The sequence below is a fragment of the Chlorocebus sabaeus genome, chromosome 3 (assembly GCF_047675955.1).
Source record: "Chlorocebus sabaeus isolate Y175 chromosome 3, mChlSab1.0.hap1, whole genome shotgun sequence".
Lineage (NCBI taxonomy): Eukaryota > Metazoa > Chordata > Mammalia > Primates > Cercopithecidae > Chlorocebus > Chlorocebus sabaeus.
The window spans coordinates 94,331,719-94,346,686 of NC_132906.1; the positions used below are offsets into that span (position 1 = coordinate 94,331,719).

The 14,968-nt window shown below is 49.9% G+C and overlaps 1 protein-coding gene across 3 annotated transcripts in view; it reads left to right on the forward strand.

Annotated features, from left to right (window-relative positions):
* MCF2L (MCF.2 cell line derived transforming sequence like) overlaps window positions 1–14,968 on the forward strand; it is a 206,740-nt gene that overhangs the window by 6,424 nt on the left and 185,348 nt on the right. For all 3 annotated transcript variants that reach the window (XM_007960954.3, XM_073014513.1, XM_073014515.1), the window contains exon 2: window positions 1,776–1,948. In XM_007960954.3, the coding sequence (XP_007959145.2) occupies window positions 1,780–1,948 (169 nt within the window). In that variant the 5' untranslated portion in view covers window positions 1,776–1,779. The remainder of the gene's footprint in view (window positions 1–1,775; window positions 1,949–14,968) is intronic.

The following is a 14,968-nucleotide window of genomic DNA, read 5'->3' on the forward strand; positions in this document are numbered from 1 at the left end:
GAACAGTAGCAGCAAAGGGATGAGTTGAACACCGAGGGGTGAGTGTGGGGTGGTCTGGAAGGCCCGTGCCTTGATGAACACCGAGGGATGAGTGCATTTGTAGGGTGGGAGTCAAGGCTGTGGAGCTTGTGTGTTGGGGGAAGAGGCGGGGGTGGAGAAGCACAGCCTCTCCTGTGAGGGGCGTGGGTGTGGCCCTGGCGTCCCGGAGTGTTTGAGACCTGGACTGTGGGTTGGCAATGGGTATCACCCTGTCCTGGGCAGGCTTTGTCGTCCTTCGGGGGCCCCACGTGGTGGGGCAGTGGTTCTCGTGACGGTCCTGCTCTCCAGGGCTGGGCGTTGGTGTTTGCAAAGCTCCCTGGAGACTGACAGCAGCGGCCCTGAGAGCGCCTGTGGGGTTGTTTGGGCACTTGCAGGTCTGACCTGAGGGATGGGGAGGGGGTTTAACTGAAGACAGTGAAAGGGGGAGATGTCCCAGCAGGGCCTCTGAGCCACTGGAGCAGGGATTTCAGGTTGGAGGGAGGCAGGCGGCCCCTTCCCAGGGAAATGCTAGGGCAGGAGGGATTTCCCCAGGGAACTGAGGCCCGGGCAGCAGCAGAACTGGGTGACAGGACGCAGTGTGAGCGCTGGCGTGGAAAGCAACGTCCCTGTTGGAGCTGCCGATACCGTTTATTTTTTATTTTAGTTTAGTTTATTTGAGATGGAGTTTTACTGTTGTTGCCCAGGCTGGAGTGCAGTGGTACAATCTCGGCTCACTGCAACCTCTGCCTCCTGGGTTTAAGTGATTCTCGTCCCTCAGCCTCCTGAGTAACTGGGGTGACAGGCACCTGCCACCACACCCGGCTAATTTTTGTATTTTTAATAGAGACGGGGTTTCGCCATGTTGGCCAGGCTGGTCTCGAACTCCTGACCTGAGGTGATTCGCCCGCGTCAGCCTCCCAAAGTGCTGGGATTACAGGCATGAGCCACAATACAGTTTATTTAAGTAAACCATTGCCGTCGTTATTCCTAGGGAAGGGGTCCTGCAGGTGGGATGCCAACAGTGGGAAGCAGGAGTGAGCCATAAATGTGCTGAAAGACAGCATGGCGAGGCACCGCAGGTCCGCACCTGGGAGGGAAGGGCTGCCGGCACGTGCCTCAGAGGCACCGCAGCTCCGCACCTGGGAGGGAAGGGCTGCCGGCACGTGCCTCAGAGGCTTCGGTTTGAAATGCAGCTACTAGTTTTCTCTTTACGTCTAAGATTCTTCCCAAAAACTTCACGTAAGTTTCTTTGCCAAATTTTCAGTGAGCAATTATGCTTTAAAGTTTCTGGAACTCGGAGGACATTCTCTATGTAGGGGATTTAGAAATGTTTTTAGGTAATCCGAATAAGCAGTCAGCAGTGATTTTGAAAGTTTGCCAGTTCGGTGAATTAAATACTGAAACCTGGGGAACTAGGGACTTCTGTGTCTTCGAAACAGGAGTCTCAATGTCAAGGGGGAAAACCTCGGTTATTGTTTTTTCCTTTTCTTCAGCAAGCAGAAGTCAATAATATGTTTTGCTCCTGCAACCCTTGATTCTGTGTCAGTGTTATAGAAGAAGGTTCCTTGTGTAAGTGAACCCTGACACAGTCGAAATTGACTGGAGAAGAACGAATTTAGTTTCAAACATACTATCTTCATTGCAGAATAAATACCACTGAAGGCTGTAACTAGTTATTTCGGTTTTGTTCAAAGCAACAGTTCTTAAGTTGTTCTGCAGCCTGACCTCATTGTCCTTTTAAAACCTTCTTTCTGCAGCCTCATGTTTGACTGTTGGAGATTCATCCTGTGCAAGAGACCTGCAAGCAACAGTTACTCTTCCCCACAACGGCCCAATGAGGCCAAAAAGGAGGAAACGGATCACCAAATTGATGTGTCTGACGTCATCAGGCTTGTTCAAGACACACCAGAGACCACGGCCGTGGCCACAGGTAGGCGCCGGGTGCTGCGGCCTCGTTTGTTTTTGCGGGTCTCACCACTGATTGGACCTGCGCTGTTCTTTGCTATTCTGGTCCTTTTAGAGACTGACAAGGTTTAGATCCTGGGAATGTGTGACCCCCCCAGGTGGCAGGCTGTGGGAGGGGCTCTGAATGGGTTCACATGGCTTTTACCTGCCCAGGTCCAAGTTGAGATGACTTGTCTCAAGATGTGTGGTCATCGATTTGACTTGGCACTGGTTATCTAAGTGAGTATTTTAAAATGAGTTTGGCTCCAGTTAGAGATCATGAGAAATGTCTGTGTTCCAAATAAAGCACAGTGTACCTGAAGGGAACAATTTGTAGGCTTTGCTTCCTTCTTTAGAAACAAAAGAGCTGTTGTTTGAGTTTGTGTGTTTTCATATTAACATGGCAAAGCCTCAGCTGGTCTCCAGACCAGTGGCCCTGCCTGGGCATCTGGAATTGGCTCCCCTCCGAGGTGAGAGCCGGGCAGGCCTGGGGTGTGAGTGGCCTCTCTGAGCTCAGGCTGACCTCCTGATGCAGGCCAGGCAACGCTTCTCTCTCCAGCCCCTGCCCATCTGAATGCTCTGCATATATTTTCTAACCTGAGCAAGGGGCTGAGTTCTCTGTTCCTAGTTTTGCCTGCATAATTATTTGTTGCCGTTTCTTCCCAAACTGATTCCAAAAGTCAAGTTTTCACTGGACAAAGCCAGTGTGGGCACTCACCACCCACCGAGGGCAGGCATGGATTTGGTGGCCGGGTGCTGGCTGGCATTGCAAAATCCGTCCTGTGGCTGGACGGGACGTGCAGGTTTCCAGCACCAATGGGGTGGCCACTGAGCTGAGAAGGGATTTTGATAATTCTGCTACCTGCTCTAAATCCGGCGCTTTCCGGGGCCTTGTCCTAAGCTGGCATCTGTGCTGATTCGTGTGGAGTCTTGGGAGTTCCTGGGTCAAGGCATCATTCTGAGACTTTCGTGTTCTGAGTCCATCCTGTCCCCATCCCACGGCCGCTGCCCTGAGGGCTGGTGCCCGGGGATTCCGTCCTGGTTCGTGTCTTCAGGTGAGAACCGCCCTGGCCCTGTCTTCAGAGTCAGCTCTGTGTGTCTGCTGCTGTAGAGAGAGATTCCACCTGGTGACTGCCGCGTGTCTGTGGTTCCCTGGCCCAGCGGTTCTGGGCCACAACTCTGCAGACTCTTGCACTGGAAACACAGGCTGTTCGTTTAGAGCTGGCTGACTGGGGGTTGCGTTTCGGTGTGGTCACCCCAGCCAGGGGATGTGCTTAGTTTTGCGGGATTAAGAATTTGATTTCCGTCACTTCCCTTGTCAGTGACTGTCACGAATGAGAGACTGAAGACTGAGCCTCTCGGGACCTCGCACGGATTGAGAACCAGGTGCTCTCATTATTCCCTGGCACACCGCCTGCTTCTCTGGGATGTACACACCCGAGAAACCCCGTGAGCCAGGAGGCAGCTACTTCCTACAAGAGCGAAGCGGGGGGCTGTCAGGACAGTGCCGCACACAGCTTAGCTGTCCTGCAGGGGGCTTCAGAAGAGGGCGGGAGTGAGGGGCTACTTAGCGCCTGCAGACAGCTGGCTGCCCTGACCTCTGTGACTGGAAGGTTGTCGAGTCTTCCCGTGCTCAGCTTGGCTGTGAATTAACTGCCCGTGGCTGCTCAGAACCTGGCTGTGGTCAGCACTGGTGCCTTTCTCTGAGCGCCCAAGCCTCATGTGGCCCAGCTCTGGGGACTGAGGGAGCTGGCAGCGGTTAGGGTTAGAAGTTAGGGGTAGGGGTAGGTGTTAGGGGTAGGGATAGTGTTTGGGGTAAGGCAGGTTTAGGACTAGGGTTAGGGAACCCTCACAACTGACCCAAGTGCTCCTATTATTTCTCAATGTACCGAGCTCTCCCAGGCTCAGGAGTGTGTTGGGGTCCACTGTGCACCGGCCATGGAACAGAGACTGAGCCCACGCTCCGGCTTTGTTCCTGCCCCTGCCGTCCCTGCAAGCTCGGGCGGGTCGAGAAGCCTTGCACTGTGGACAGCCATAGTAGCAGCCAGGCAGCTGCTGTGAGGAGCCCAGATGTGTGGCTGGTCAGAGCACCCCCCCAGCAAGCCGTGGCTCTTAATCATGTCACATCTGACTCCTTCCCCCCCTAACTCGCAAAACCTCTCTGATCCCTGAGTCCTGGAGGCCCAGGGCTGGCTTTACCAATAAAGCCCTTTAGGCAGCTTCCCTCTAACCCTGGACTCCAGGGGATTGGACAATAATCTGCTTAGAGTTCTGAGCCGTGAAGCCCTTCTGGCTGTCCTTGTCTCGTCTGCTCTGTGGAGAGAGAAGCGTGCTGTGTGGACTGTGGCCTGCGGGAGAACCACACTCGGCTCTCAGGCCCTGCCTGCACCACACCTGCTCTGTCTCCAGGTCACCTGGGCCTTGGCAATGTCCTAGCCCAGCTGGCTGGAGACCCTTGGTGTTGATGAAACCTGTTTGTATCAGAACAATTTTGAAATTAGTAATAGGTTTTTTTTTGTCATAAAATAGACACCCATGAAATTTACCGTTTTAACTACTGTTACGTGTAGAGTTCCCTGGTATTATATATTTAACACTGTTGTACAGCCATCACCAGCGTCCGTCTTCAGAACTTTTTCATCTTCTCTGAAACTCTGTCCCCATTAAACATTCACTCCCATTCCCCCTGTTGGAAATAACAGTTCGGTGTTGCAAAGAAAACAAGCACTTAAATAAAGGATTTCACAACAAGGCAAATTTACTTCTGCAGAAGGGTGCTGCTCAGTCTTCTGGTCACTGCAAGAGCACACAGGACAAAGCAGGGAAGGGATTTTTATCCCTAATGCGGTCAGTCCCCGCTGCTGCATCCGGTCCCCATTGGCTGGAGTCAGACCACACAATCTAAGCTGATCCCGACTGGCTACTTCACACAGAGCAGGGGTGGGGGCTACAGCGGTGGGAGGAGCAGTTTCAGAACTAAGGGCACCAAATAAGGAATAGATGTGGGTTGTTACACATTGGGAACAGATGTGGGTTACAGATTGGGAACCGCAGGAAGGTCGTTAACCTTAACTAGGGGCAAGGAGGCAAGGAAGTTAGGCTTTGAACGTAGAGGACAAAGAACGAGGGAGTTCAACAAGTGGAACCTTTGAAGAGGAACTCACTGTGTCCAACACCCCTGCCCCCAGCCCGACACCCACCACCCTACTTTCTTTCTCTATGAAATTGACGACTCTAGGGACCTCATGTAACAGGAGGTTATTGCACTGGGCATAACGTTCTGAGGTTCATCTGTGTTGTACCGTGTGACACAATTTCCTTTGTTTTTAAGACTGAGTAATAGTCCACGGTGTGGGTGGACCACATCTGTTTCTTCACTCATTCATCAGTGGATGTTTGGGTCACAGCCGCCTCTGCTATTGTGAATAACGCTCCTGTGAACACGGTTTGCAAATACCGGTGTGGGCGCCTGCTTTCAGGCCTTGGGGTTGCCTCCCTGGAAGTGGAATTGCTGAATCCTACAAGTACTTGCTTTGAAACCATGATAGAAGGTGATTCCCCTGGTTCTACCTTTGTTTTCCTGCTGGGCGAGGAACAGCGTCCCGTCCAACTTCCACGTTCTCAGTCAACAGACACTTGTCTTTGAGAAGGTCACAGGAGGCCTGGGCCCTGCTGGGTAAACATTGACGAGCTTATTTTCCAGCTCACTCGGTGCCGTCTGAAGCTGTTCTGTTGGCTCTTGCTTTCCTTCAGGTTTCTTCATTTCAGCTCCGTGACAGTGTTCCACTGCATTGTTTCAGTGACTCTGTGATTAACTGTTTCACAGTCAGCTATGGGAGGCCCTCTAATCTGAGGGGACACTCTGCAGACAGGCCTCTCAGGGCTCCTGCCTGAGCCTGCAGCGTTTTGTAAGCTGACTCACCCCACTGAAGGTCAGCTGTCACAGGTGAGCTGCAGGATTCGCAGGTGAACGGGAAAGGCATAAGCTCCCTGGGGCTTCTGGAGCTCACCCTGCGCACGGCCTGTCTCGTTGAGAACAGCAAGTGCCCGCAGGAACGTGCACACACGCGTATATGTACACACATGCACACATGGTGCATTTCCATGGGGTGCGTGTAGAGCTTGCCTGGCTCTCCTCTCCCTGGCAGTGCTTTCCTATCAAAACACCAGCGCCCGCTCCAGCGTGAGTGCGTGGCCTTGCTCTTCAGTGGTGTGTAATGCGTTCTGGCTCTGGTGGGCCAGGTGAGAGCAGAGGCCTGGGAACATGCTGTTCAACCTCTTTGGAAGAACCTCTATCATCTTAGAATTGAGGGTGAGAGAGCAGGAGGATTCACGCACAACTTCCTTGTACAGCAGAGGTGAGGGGGCCCCCCGGCACAGGCGAGCACCTCTAGCTCTAGGGTGGCTTGCGGGCTTCCTGTTAGAAACTCCATCTATCCCCGTTGGTCAGTGGTGTCTTTGAAGATGCCAGTGACTTTTGTCCCAGCAAACCTTTGAGCATCACAGTGTTCAGGTGCTGGCAAAGCTTTGTGGATAAAAGAACAAGTGGAAGACACAGGGTGAAAGGACAGCAGCACAGAAACAGAAACAGACACGTTTGCCGCATTGGGTGGAGTCATGACGTTGCTGTTGCTATGTCAGAAGCCTTGGAGCGTGGATGAGTCTATGGCTGGACCTGACACTTCCATGCTTTATGGTAGGAGATTGCACAGGATTCTGAGGAGGGACCTTGTCTCCACCTGGGGGCAGGCGGGAGGGTTGGGAAGCACTTCGGGAAGGACCAAGACTCGCCCCCGCCTTGAGAAGGGATGGGGCTGCCGCATTCAGATATGAGTCTCACGGAGGGGTTTGCAGAGACAATCAGCTGGAACTGAAAATGTACTTTGGGCCGGGCGCGGTGGCTCAAGCCTGTAATCCCAGCACTTTGGGAGGCCGAGACGGGCGGATCACGAGGTCAGGAGATCGAGACCATCCTGGCTAACACGGTGAAACCCCGTCTCTACTAAAAAAATACAAAAATTAGCCGGGCGCAGTGGCGGGCACCTGTAGTCCCAGCTACTCAGGAGGCTGAGGCAGGAGAATGGCGTGAACCCGGGAGGCAGAGCTTGCAGTGAGCAGAGATCCAGCCACTGCACTCCAGCCTGGGGGACAGAGTGAGACTCCGTCTCAAAAAAAAAAAAAAAAAAAAAAAAAAAAAAAAAAAAAAAGAAAATGTACTTTGGGGAAGGGGAAAATGATCACAGGAAACAGATGCTTGGAAGAAAAGTGGCTTTTTGGCTATCCGCAGTGTTCCTGGCATGGGCCATAGTCGCGGCTTGGTGGAGAACCCTCGGTGTTCCTGGCATGGGTCATAGTCATGGCTTGGTGGAGAATCCTCGGTATTTGTGGCGTGGGTCATAGTCGGTGTTCCTGGCATGGGTCATAGTCATGGCTTGGTGGAGAATCCTCAGTATTTGTGGCGTGGGTCATAGTCGTGGCTTGGTGGAGGATCCGCAGTGCTCCTGGCATGGGTCATAGTCACGACTTGGTGGAGAATGGCTGAATCCTGGTGGCTGTGGCCTTTGCAGAGGCTATAGTTGTGCATTCGTGAATCTGACAGGGGAGGATGTGTTTCTTCACATCTTCAGGCTCCTTCTGTGGTTGGGCGCTAGCTATTGTATGCTGATAGGCTGGTTTCTCTTGAACCACAGAAGATGTTCTTTAATAATTTGGTAGACTCTGGACTTGAAACTTTCTGGTTCTTCATGCAGTTCTCAAAGCTCATGATTTTCCTGGGAGATTCATTGCTTTTTCCTTGCATGCCATTTAGTGTTGCAGAAAACAGCTCTGAGAAAAGGCAATCTCAGCAGCACACCGGGTTAAAGAACAGTGCCTGTCGGGAGGATGGGCACCCGCCGCTCGCTCCATGCATCTTTTCTTTGTAGTTCTGTGAGTCTCGAGTGAGATGGCCTCTGAAGATGAACATGTTGTTTGTGGAAATGGCACTTGCAGTGTGGCTGTCAATGATTAACTTCTCGTTTTCAACCTTTCCTGATTCCTCAGCATCTTTTCTACTTGGACTTTGTGTATTACTCAGGAAGCTGGCAGGAATTCCTCATTTTTTAAAGGACATATGTTCAGTGCATATGAACCTCCAGACATTTGGGAATGAGTTGTGTTACTGGTTAATGTTGGAAGCATGACTGGTATCTGCTCGTGTCCAATGCCAAGGGTGTGGGCAGCTTCCCAAGGCCAGGTGAGATGCTGGCATGGGGGCACAGGTGCTCTGACTCACCAGGGCTCTCGTGTTAGGGGGATGGAGTGGACCACCACCCCATTTGCACAGGGGTCTCCTGGTCTCCCGAGCGCCCTCTGATTCAAGGTTGCCTAAATGGACTGTTCTGAAAGCAATTGGCTGGAGTATTTTTCATCTTTTAATTAAAACGAATGTGACATATTACCTGAAGCCAGGAATAACTGTTCTGAGCTGCTGGAGAGACTCCTCAGGTGAACGGAAGGTGTCTGAAGACAGCAGGCAGCTTCTCTCCCACGAGCCCCTTCTCAGAGCCAGAGCAGCTTCTGCACGCCCCGGAGCACACGTGATTCTGTGAGTGTATCAGAAAGTTAGGGGTTTTCTGCCTAACTGCGTGCTCGACAATATGTGCTCTATGATTAACGTCGGATTTCTCCTCTGAAGAAAGTGTGTTTGACATTACAGAATCAAAGGCGAGCATCACTAGTCACTAGCATGTCAGACACAAACACCAGGCTTGTGGGTTTTGTTTGTTTTTGTTTTTGTTGTTTTTTTTTTAGACAGAGTCTCGCCCTGTCGCACAGGGTGGAGTACAGTGGTGTGATCTTGCAACCCCCGCCTCCTGGGTTCAAGCAATTCTCCTGCCTCAGTCTCCTGAGTAGCTGGGACTACAGGTGCACGCCACCGCACCTGGCTAATTTTTGTATTTTTAGTAGAGACAGGGTTTCACCATGTTGGCCAGGATGGGCTCAATCTCCTAACCTCGTGATCCGCCTACCTCAGCCTCCCGAAATGCTGGGGTTACGGGTGTTAACCACCACGCCCGGCCCATGCTTATGCTTATTCACGCTGCTCTCAGCTTTGCCGAGGGGATGATCTGGGGAGGGGGATTCACTTGTTTGAACTGTTCCCACTGCAAAGAAATTCTCTCCCTCCCGCTTGCCTTGTCCACTTCTGGGTTAAGATTCTGCCCATCTGTCTGGAATGGGCAAAAACACTGCCTGTTTCCGAGGAAGCCCCGTAACCAACCTCTCCCCAGATGTCTAATCCCTTGCTTGCGATTCCAGCAGAGGGCTCAGCATCTCGTCCACAGCCAGCCAGTGTCCTGCCAGTCTCAGGAGGCACTTGGCAGCGTGAGGCACTTGGCAGCGTGAGTATGTCCTTCGCCCCTGTGTCTACAGACCCGGCCTCCCCACCCAGCATGGATTGAAGCTGGGCTAAGGCGTTGATCCCAATGGGCTGTCTTCAGGGGTTTGGGACAGGCCTGACCCTTCACCCCAGCGTTCTGTGCAAACGTCTTCATCAGGAGTGCACTTGGGAGGTCCTACACTAGCACAGAGGTGCGCAGCTAATGGATCTGTCAACTCGAATGCAGGTAGTGCTCAGTGGCGTTTGGAGGAGAGTCTAGTAACCAAGAGGATGAATCCCTTTGAAGGATCTGATGGAAACAAGAAATGAAGAGGGTATTTTGTCTTGTTTTGTTTTGTTTGTTTGTTTTATGAGACAGAGTCTTGCTCTGTTGCCCAGGCTGGATGGAATGCAGTGGTGCAATCTCAGCTCACTGTGGCCTCTGCCTCCTGGGTTTCAGCGATTCTCCTGCCTCAGCCTCCCAAGTAGCTGGGATTACAGGCATGCACTGCCACACCCAGCTAATTTTTGTCTTTTTAGTAGAGATGGGGTTTCACCATGTTGGCCAGGCTGGTTTCGAACTCCTGACCTCAAGTGATCCTCCTGCCTCTGCCTCCCAAAATGCTGGGATTACAGGCGTGAGCCACGGTGCCTGACCAAGAAATGAAGAGATTTTACTACCTGAACCTTACAACTGTACCTGAGAAATCACCAAGAAGACTGACCAGCAAATGAAAACCTGGAAAAAAAAATTGCAACAAAGGATAGGTGTTTATCTGCGTATCCGTCTTACAGAGCAGTGAAAAGGAGGCACGTGTTCATAGAAAGTGAATATAAAGCTTGCACAGAAATAGTCTGACCTGTTCAGTCTAAAGAAATGTAATACTGACCACAAGGTCTCTTTCTCTTTCCATTTTTATGGCCAAAAATTCCAAGCCTGCAGGTAGGAATTCCATTCCTTATCGATATACTGGAAACAATTGATGTGAGTAAAAGTCTTCAAATATTTTTAGTTTTCAGTCAGCAATGTTCACTTCTAAGAATTTAAACGAAGAGAATGATAAAAATACTGTCAGAAACATTCATGAACAAAGGTGATCATCACAGCTGTTATTTATAATTATGAACACTTGCAGGAAAGCAAAATTACAGCAGTAGGGTTTTGGAAATGATTTAGTTGTTGAGATCGTAATTCTCCCTGGTACATGTTACACTATAATAAGTGAAATTGCCAGTTATAAAAACGATACACAGTCTTCAATTTTGTAAACACCAAATATGTGCAGTTTTGTAAAAGACTTAAGATATACACCTAAATATGAATGTTTTTCATCATCCATGTGCCATTTGTTCTTTTTGTTTTTCTGCACGTGGAAACCTTTTTATCTCTCTTATCTGTCAGAATAAATGTTTCTTACAACAGGAAATTAGACTGAAAACCAGTAGGCATGAGGGGGGCTCGGGCTTCCTGCTCCCCCACCGCACCCCCTGTTCTTGCTGCTGATGCCGGTGGAGAGCTCTTCTCGCCCTCACCTTCCTGGGGGCTGTCTCGCAGGGACTGTGCCCCTGGTGACCTGAAGGGTGTTAATTACCTAACACTTATCAAAGGGAAAGTATTTCGTGGGAGAATTCGTCTGGAATTCTGCTGGAGGCATCTTGGAGAAACAGCTGCGTGTAAATAAAGCCATATTCACAACGCAGGCCAGGGGGCCCAGCACTATCCCAGAATCTGGGGAGTGGGGGCGGGGCGGGGGTGCGGCTGCCTCTCTCACCCCTGCCCTGGGACCTGGCCGCTCTTTGGTGTCAACTGGTGCAGTGCGTGGTGATGGGGCTGGCATTGAACCCCTGCAGGTCTTTGGGAGCTTGTCCTGGCGGCGAGTGGTTAATGCCAAGGCCCCCTGAGGAGCCTAAGCCCATTATTTTCCAAACCAGGTCAGTGACTCCAGAAGACCCAGAAGCCGGGTCTGGTCCGAGGGGATGGCCAGAGGGAGCCCGTTTGCAATGTCCCACAGTCAGGATGGGTCTGGCTGGCTGGTCCCCGTGTCTAAACATGTAGCCTTGGGTCCCAGGGTCTGTCTGCAGCTCCGCCTAGCACCATCCATGCAGGGTATAGATCCAGACACTCTCCTGCCTCGTGTCTGCTCGGCGCAGCTGCTCGTCCTGGGCGCCCACCAGGTTCTTCTCTCCCAGCGTGGCCACCCTGTTGGCCGTGGGTCCTGCCTGCTGCAGGCTCCTCTGGGAATGGCCCAGCCACCGTGCTCCTCTGACACCCTCCCTCACTTCCAGAGACCTGGGCCCCAGCCTCACCCAAGCCCCGGCTGTGGTCACCTGGGCTGCAGGCGTCCTCTCGGGTGTCTCAGCGGTGGACCCGGCGCCTCCTTCTGTCTTCGTCTCCTTCCCAGAGGCCGAGTGGGCGGCGGGCCTGCGCCAGCCCTTCCTCACAGAATACCTAGAACCTCAAACAGATGCACCGAGCAACGATTTCTTACATCTTCCTCTCTTCCAACTTCCTTCCTTCTAGGAACAAATGTGATCTTTGATCACTGGGTTTTCCCCTAAACGTTACTGAGCTGTGCCGTCAGAATTCAGACTTCAGGTACCTCAAGGAAACGAGGTTCTGTTTAGCAGCAGAGAAGAGAAAGGTTCCATGCAGGCTAAGTGGCTAATCCGCCAAGAATAGGAATGAGATGGATGTACTTTGAATCCTTTTTAAAAAGAAAAAGCAATGTCTTCATTGAGTAAGTTCTACCCCACCCTTGCCAAGAGTCACGTGGCCCATGTCCCTTGTTCTGTGAAGTTTCCCATCTGCAGGCCCAGCAGTGTCAGTTAATGTGTGTCTCTGCCCCGTGTTTAGTTTATTCAGAACCTGAACCAGCTCCGGGACGGCACCTTTCTCTTCAGGCAATTTCAGAGTGGTGCTCTCCATCTTGGGAGTGGGTGATCTCTGGGTGTGAGTGTCCGGGGACGTCAGTAGCCAGGGGTCATTGATGCTTAGATCTATTAATTAAATTTTTTTTTTTTTTTTTTTTTGAGATAGAGCCTCGCTCTGTCACCCAGGCTGGAGTGCAGTGGTGCAATCTCAGCCCACTTCAACCACTGTCTCCTGGGTTCAAGCAGTTCTCCTGCCTCAGCCTCCCGAGTAGCTGGGATTACAGGCACGCGCCACCACATCTGGCTAATTTTTGTATTTTTAGTAGAGATGAGGTTTCACCATGTTGGCCAAGCTGGTCTCGAACTCCTGACCTCTGGTGATTCACCCGCCTCAGCTTCCCAAAGTGCTGAGATACAGGTGTGTGAGCCACTGCGCCTGGCCAATTTATTCTTAAGAATTGCAAATGTTCTCATTCTGTCATTTCTTTTTTTTATTTGCTGGAAGTCAGCTAATAAATATCCCCATGTATATTTTATATCCTTCTTTTTTTTATATAAATGGCTTGTGTCTGTGTCTCTGTGTGGCTGTGTGTGTGTGTCTGTATGTATGGGGTGTGTCTGTGGTGTATCTCTGTGTCTGTATGGGGTGTATCTGTGTGTGATTGTGTGTATCTCTGTGTCTGAGAGGCTGATGTCCATGTCTGATGGTCACTCCAGCCTGAGAATGGTGAGCTGCTCTCTCAGTGCAGACTTTCGTCACTTGCGTCTTATACGTGAGTTTGAGCTGCTTCTCATTTATGTTTTTATCTTTGTTTGCCCACATTTTAGCTGGGTTGCTAATCTTTTAATGTTTTCTCTGCGCTTTTTATAAATTAAGGAGTTTAGCTGTAGTGATTTGATTTGAAAGTATTTTTTCTCAAATCGTCATTGTCTTGACTTTCCTTTTTTTTTTCTTTTGCCACTTCAAATATGTAGTTGAATCTCAGTATTTGGGGGCTTCTGGTTTTTGAGTTGTAGTTTAAAAGGTCTTCTTATACTGAGGTTATAAAGGAATTCACCCATTGTTTTACTAGTATTTTATTTCCCTTTAAACCTTTGACCCACTTGGATTGGTTTTGTTGTATGGCGTCAAGTATGGATCGAAATTTGCTTTGCTGACCTGATGATCCTAACACTGTTTATTAAAATCTCCATGTTGACTGGGTGCGGTAGCTCAAGCCTGTAATCCCAGCACTTTGGGAGGCCGAGGCAGGTGGATCACAAGGTCAGATCGAGACCATCCTGGCTGGCACAGTGAAATCCTGTCTCTACTAAAAATACCAAAAATTAGCCAGGCATGGTGGCGGGCACCTATAGTTCCAGCTACTCAGGAGGCTGAGGCAGGAGAATCGCTTGAACTCGGGAAGCGGAGGTTGCGGTGAGCTGAGATGGTGCCACTGCACTCCAGCTTGATTACAGAACAAGACTCTGTCTCAAAAAAAAAAAAAAAAAAAAAAATCCATGCTCACTACACCCATCAGCAGTGCCACCGTTAAAATGATTGAATTTTCATCCATGTTTGAGTCTGTTTCTGGACTCCCTGTTCTGTCTCGGTTCTGCTTGCCTTCCATTTTCTGGCTCCCGCTTCTTTAATTACTGGGGCTGGTAGTCTCGTTTCATTGCTGTCCTTGGTAAGGGCTTCCCTGGACACTCTTGCTAGTGTGAACCTTTTCCTATGAACCAAAGTTCATGTTATCTAATTACATGATCGCATGAACAAATCTGCAGATTATCATGGTTTTCCTTCTTGTCAATTTTTGAGCTTCCCATCTCATCACCTGAGTGGATTGTCCAGTATCTCCTAGACGTGATTAAATAGTAATGATGATGTTCAGGTTTGGTGACCCTGCCTTCTGTAATATCCCTATACAATATTATAATGGCCTTTAGGCTGAGATGAGTACTTTTTAAATTTTTTTAAAAAATTAAAAACAGACCGGGCTCGGTGGCTCACATCTCTAATCCCAGCACTTTGGGAGGCTGAGGCAGGTGGATCACGAGGTCAGGAGATTGAGACCATCCTGGCTAACATGGTGAAACCCTGTCTCTACTAAAAAAAATTAAAAAAAATAAAAAATAAAATAAAAAATTAGCTGGGCATGATGGCGGGCACGTGTATTCCCAGCTACTTAGGAGACTGAGGCAGGAGAATGGTGTGAACCCGGGAGGCAGAAGTTGCAGTGAGCTGAGATTGCACCACTGTACTCCAGCCTGGGGGACAGGGTGAGACTCCGTCTCAAAAAAGAAAAAAAAAAAATTAAGAACAATTTTCCTCATATTTATTGAGTTATAATGAATGGATAACTATCGTCTGTATTTAAAGTGTATCACGTGGTATTTGGATGTATGTTTGCAAAGAAGTAAAGGCCACAGTCAAGGTAATTAGCATGTCCATCACCTCACATGGGTACTGTTTGTGTGTGTGGTGAGAACACTTAAGATCTACCCTTAGCCAGTTCCAGATACACAATACGTTATTGTTAGCTACAGTCACTAGGCTGATCATTACACCCCAGAGCTCATTCATGAGATGGGCACTTTAGTGTGTGTAAGATCACATTCGACCACCCACCAATGTCCTTCTTGAGTGTTTTAAAAATCAAGAATAAATGTTTAATTTAACAAATGTTTATTCAATATCTGTGGAGATAATCTTCACATTTTTATTTAGGCATGACATTATGAGGCATTACGTTAATGAATATTCCCATATTTAATCCCCTGCAACATTCTTGC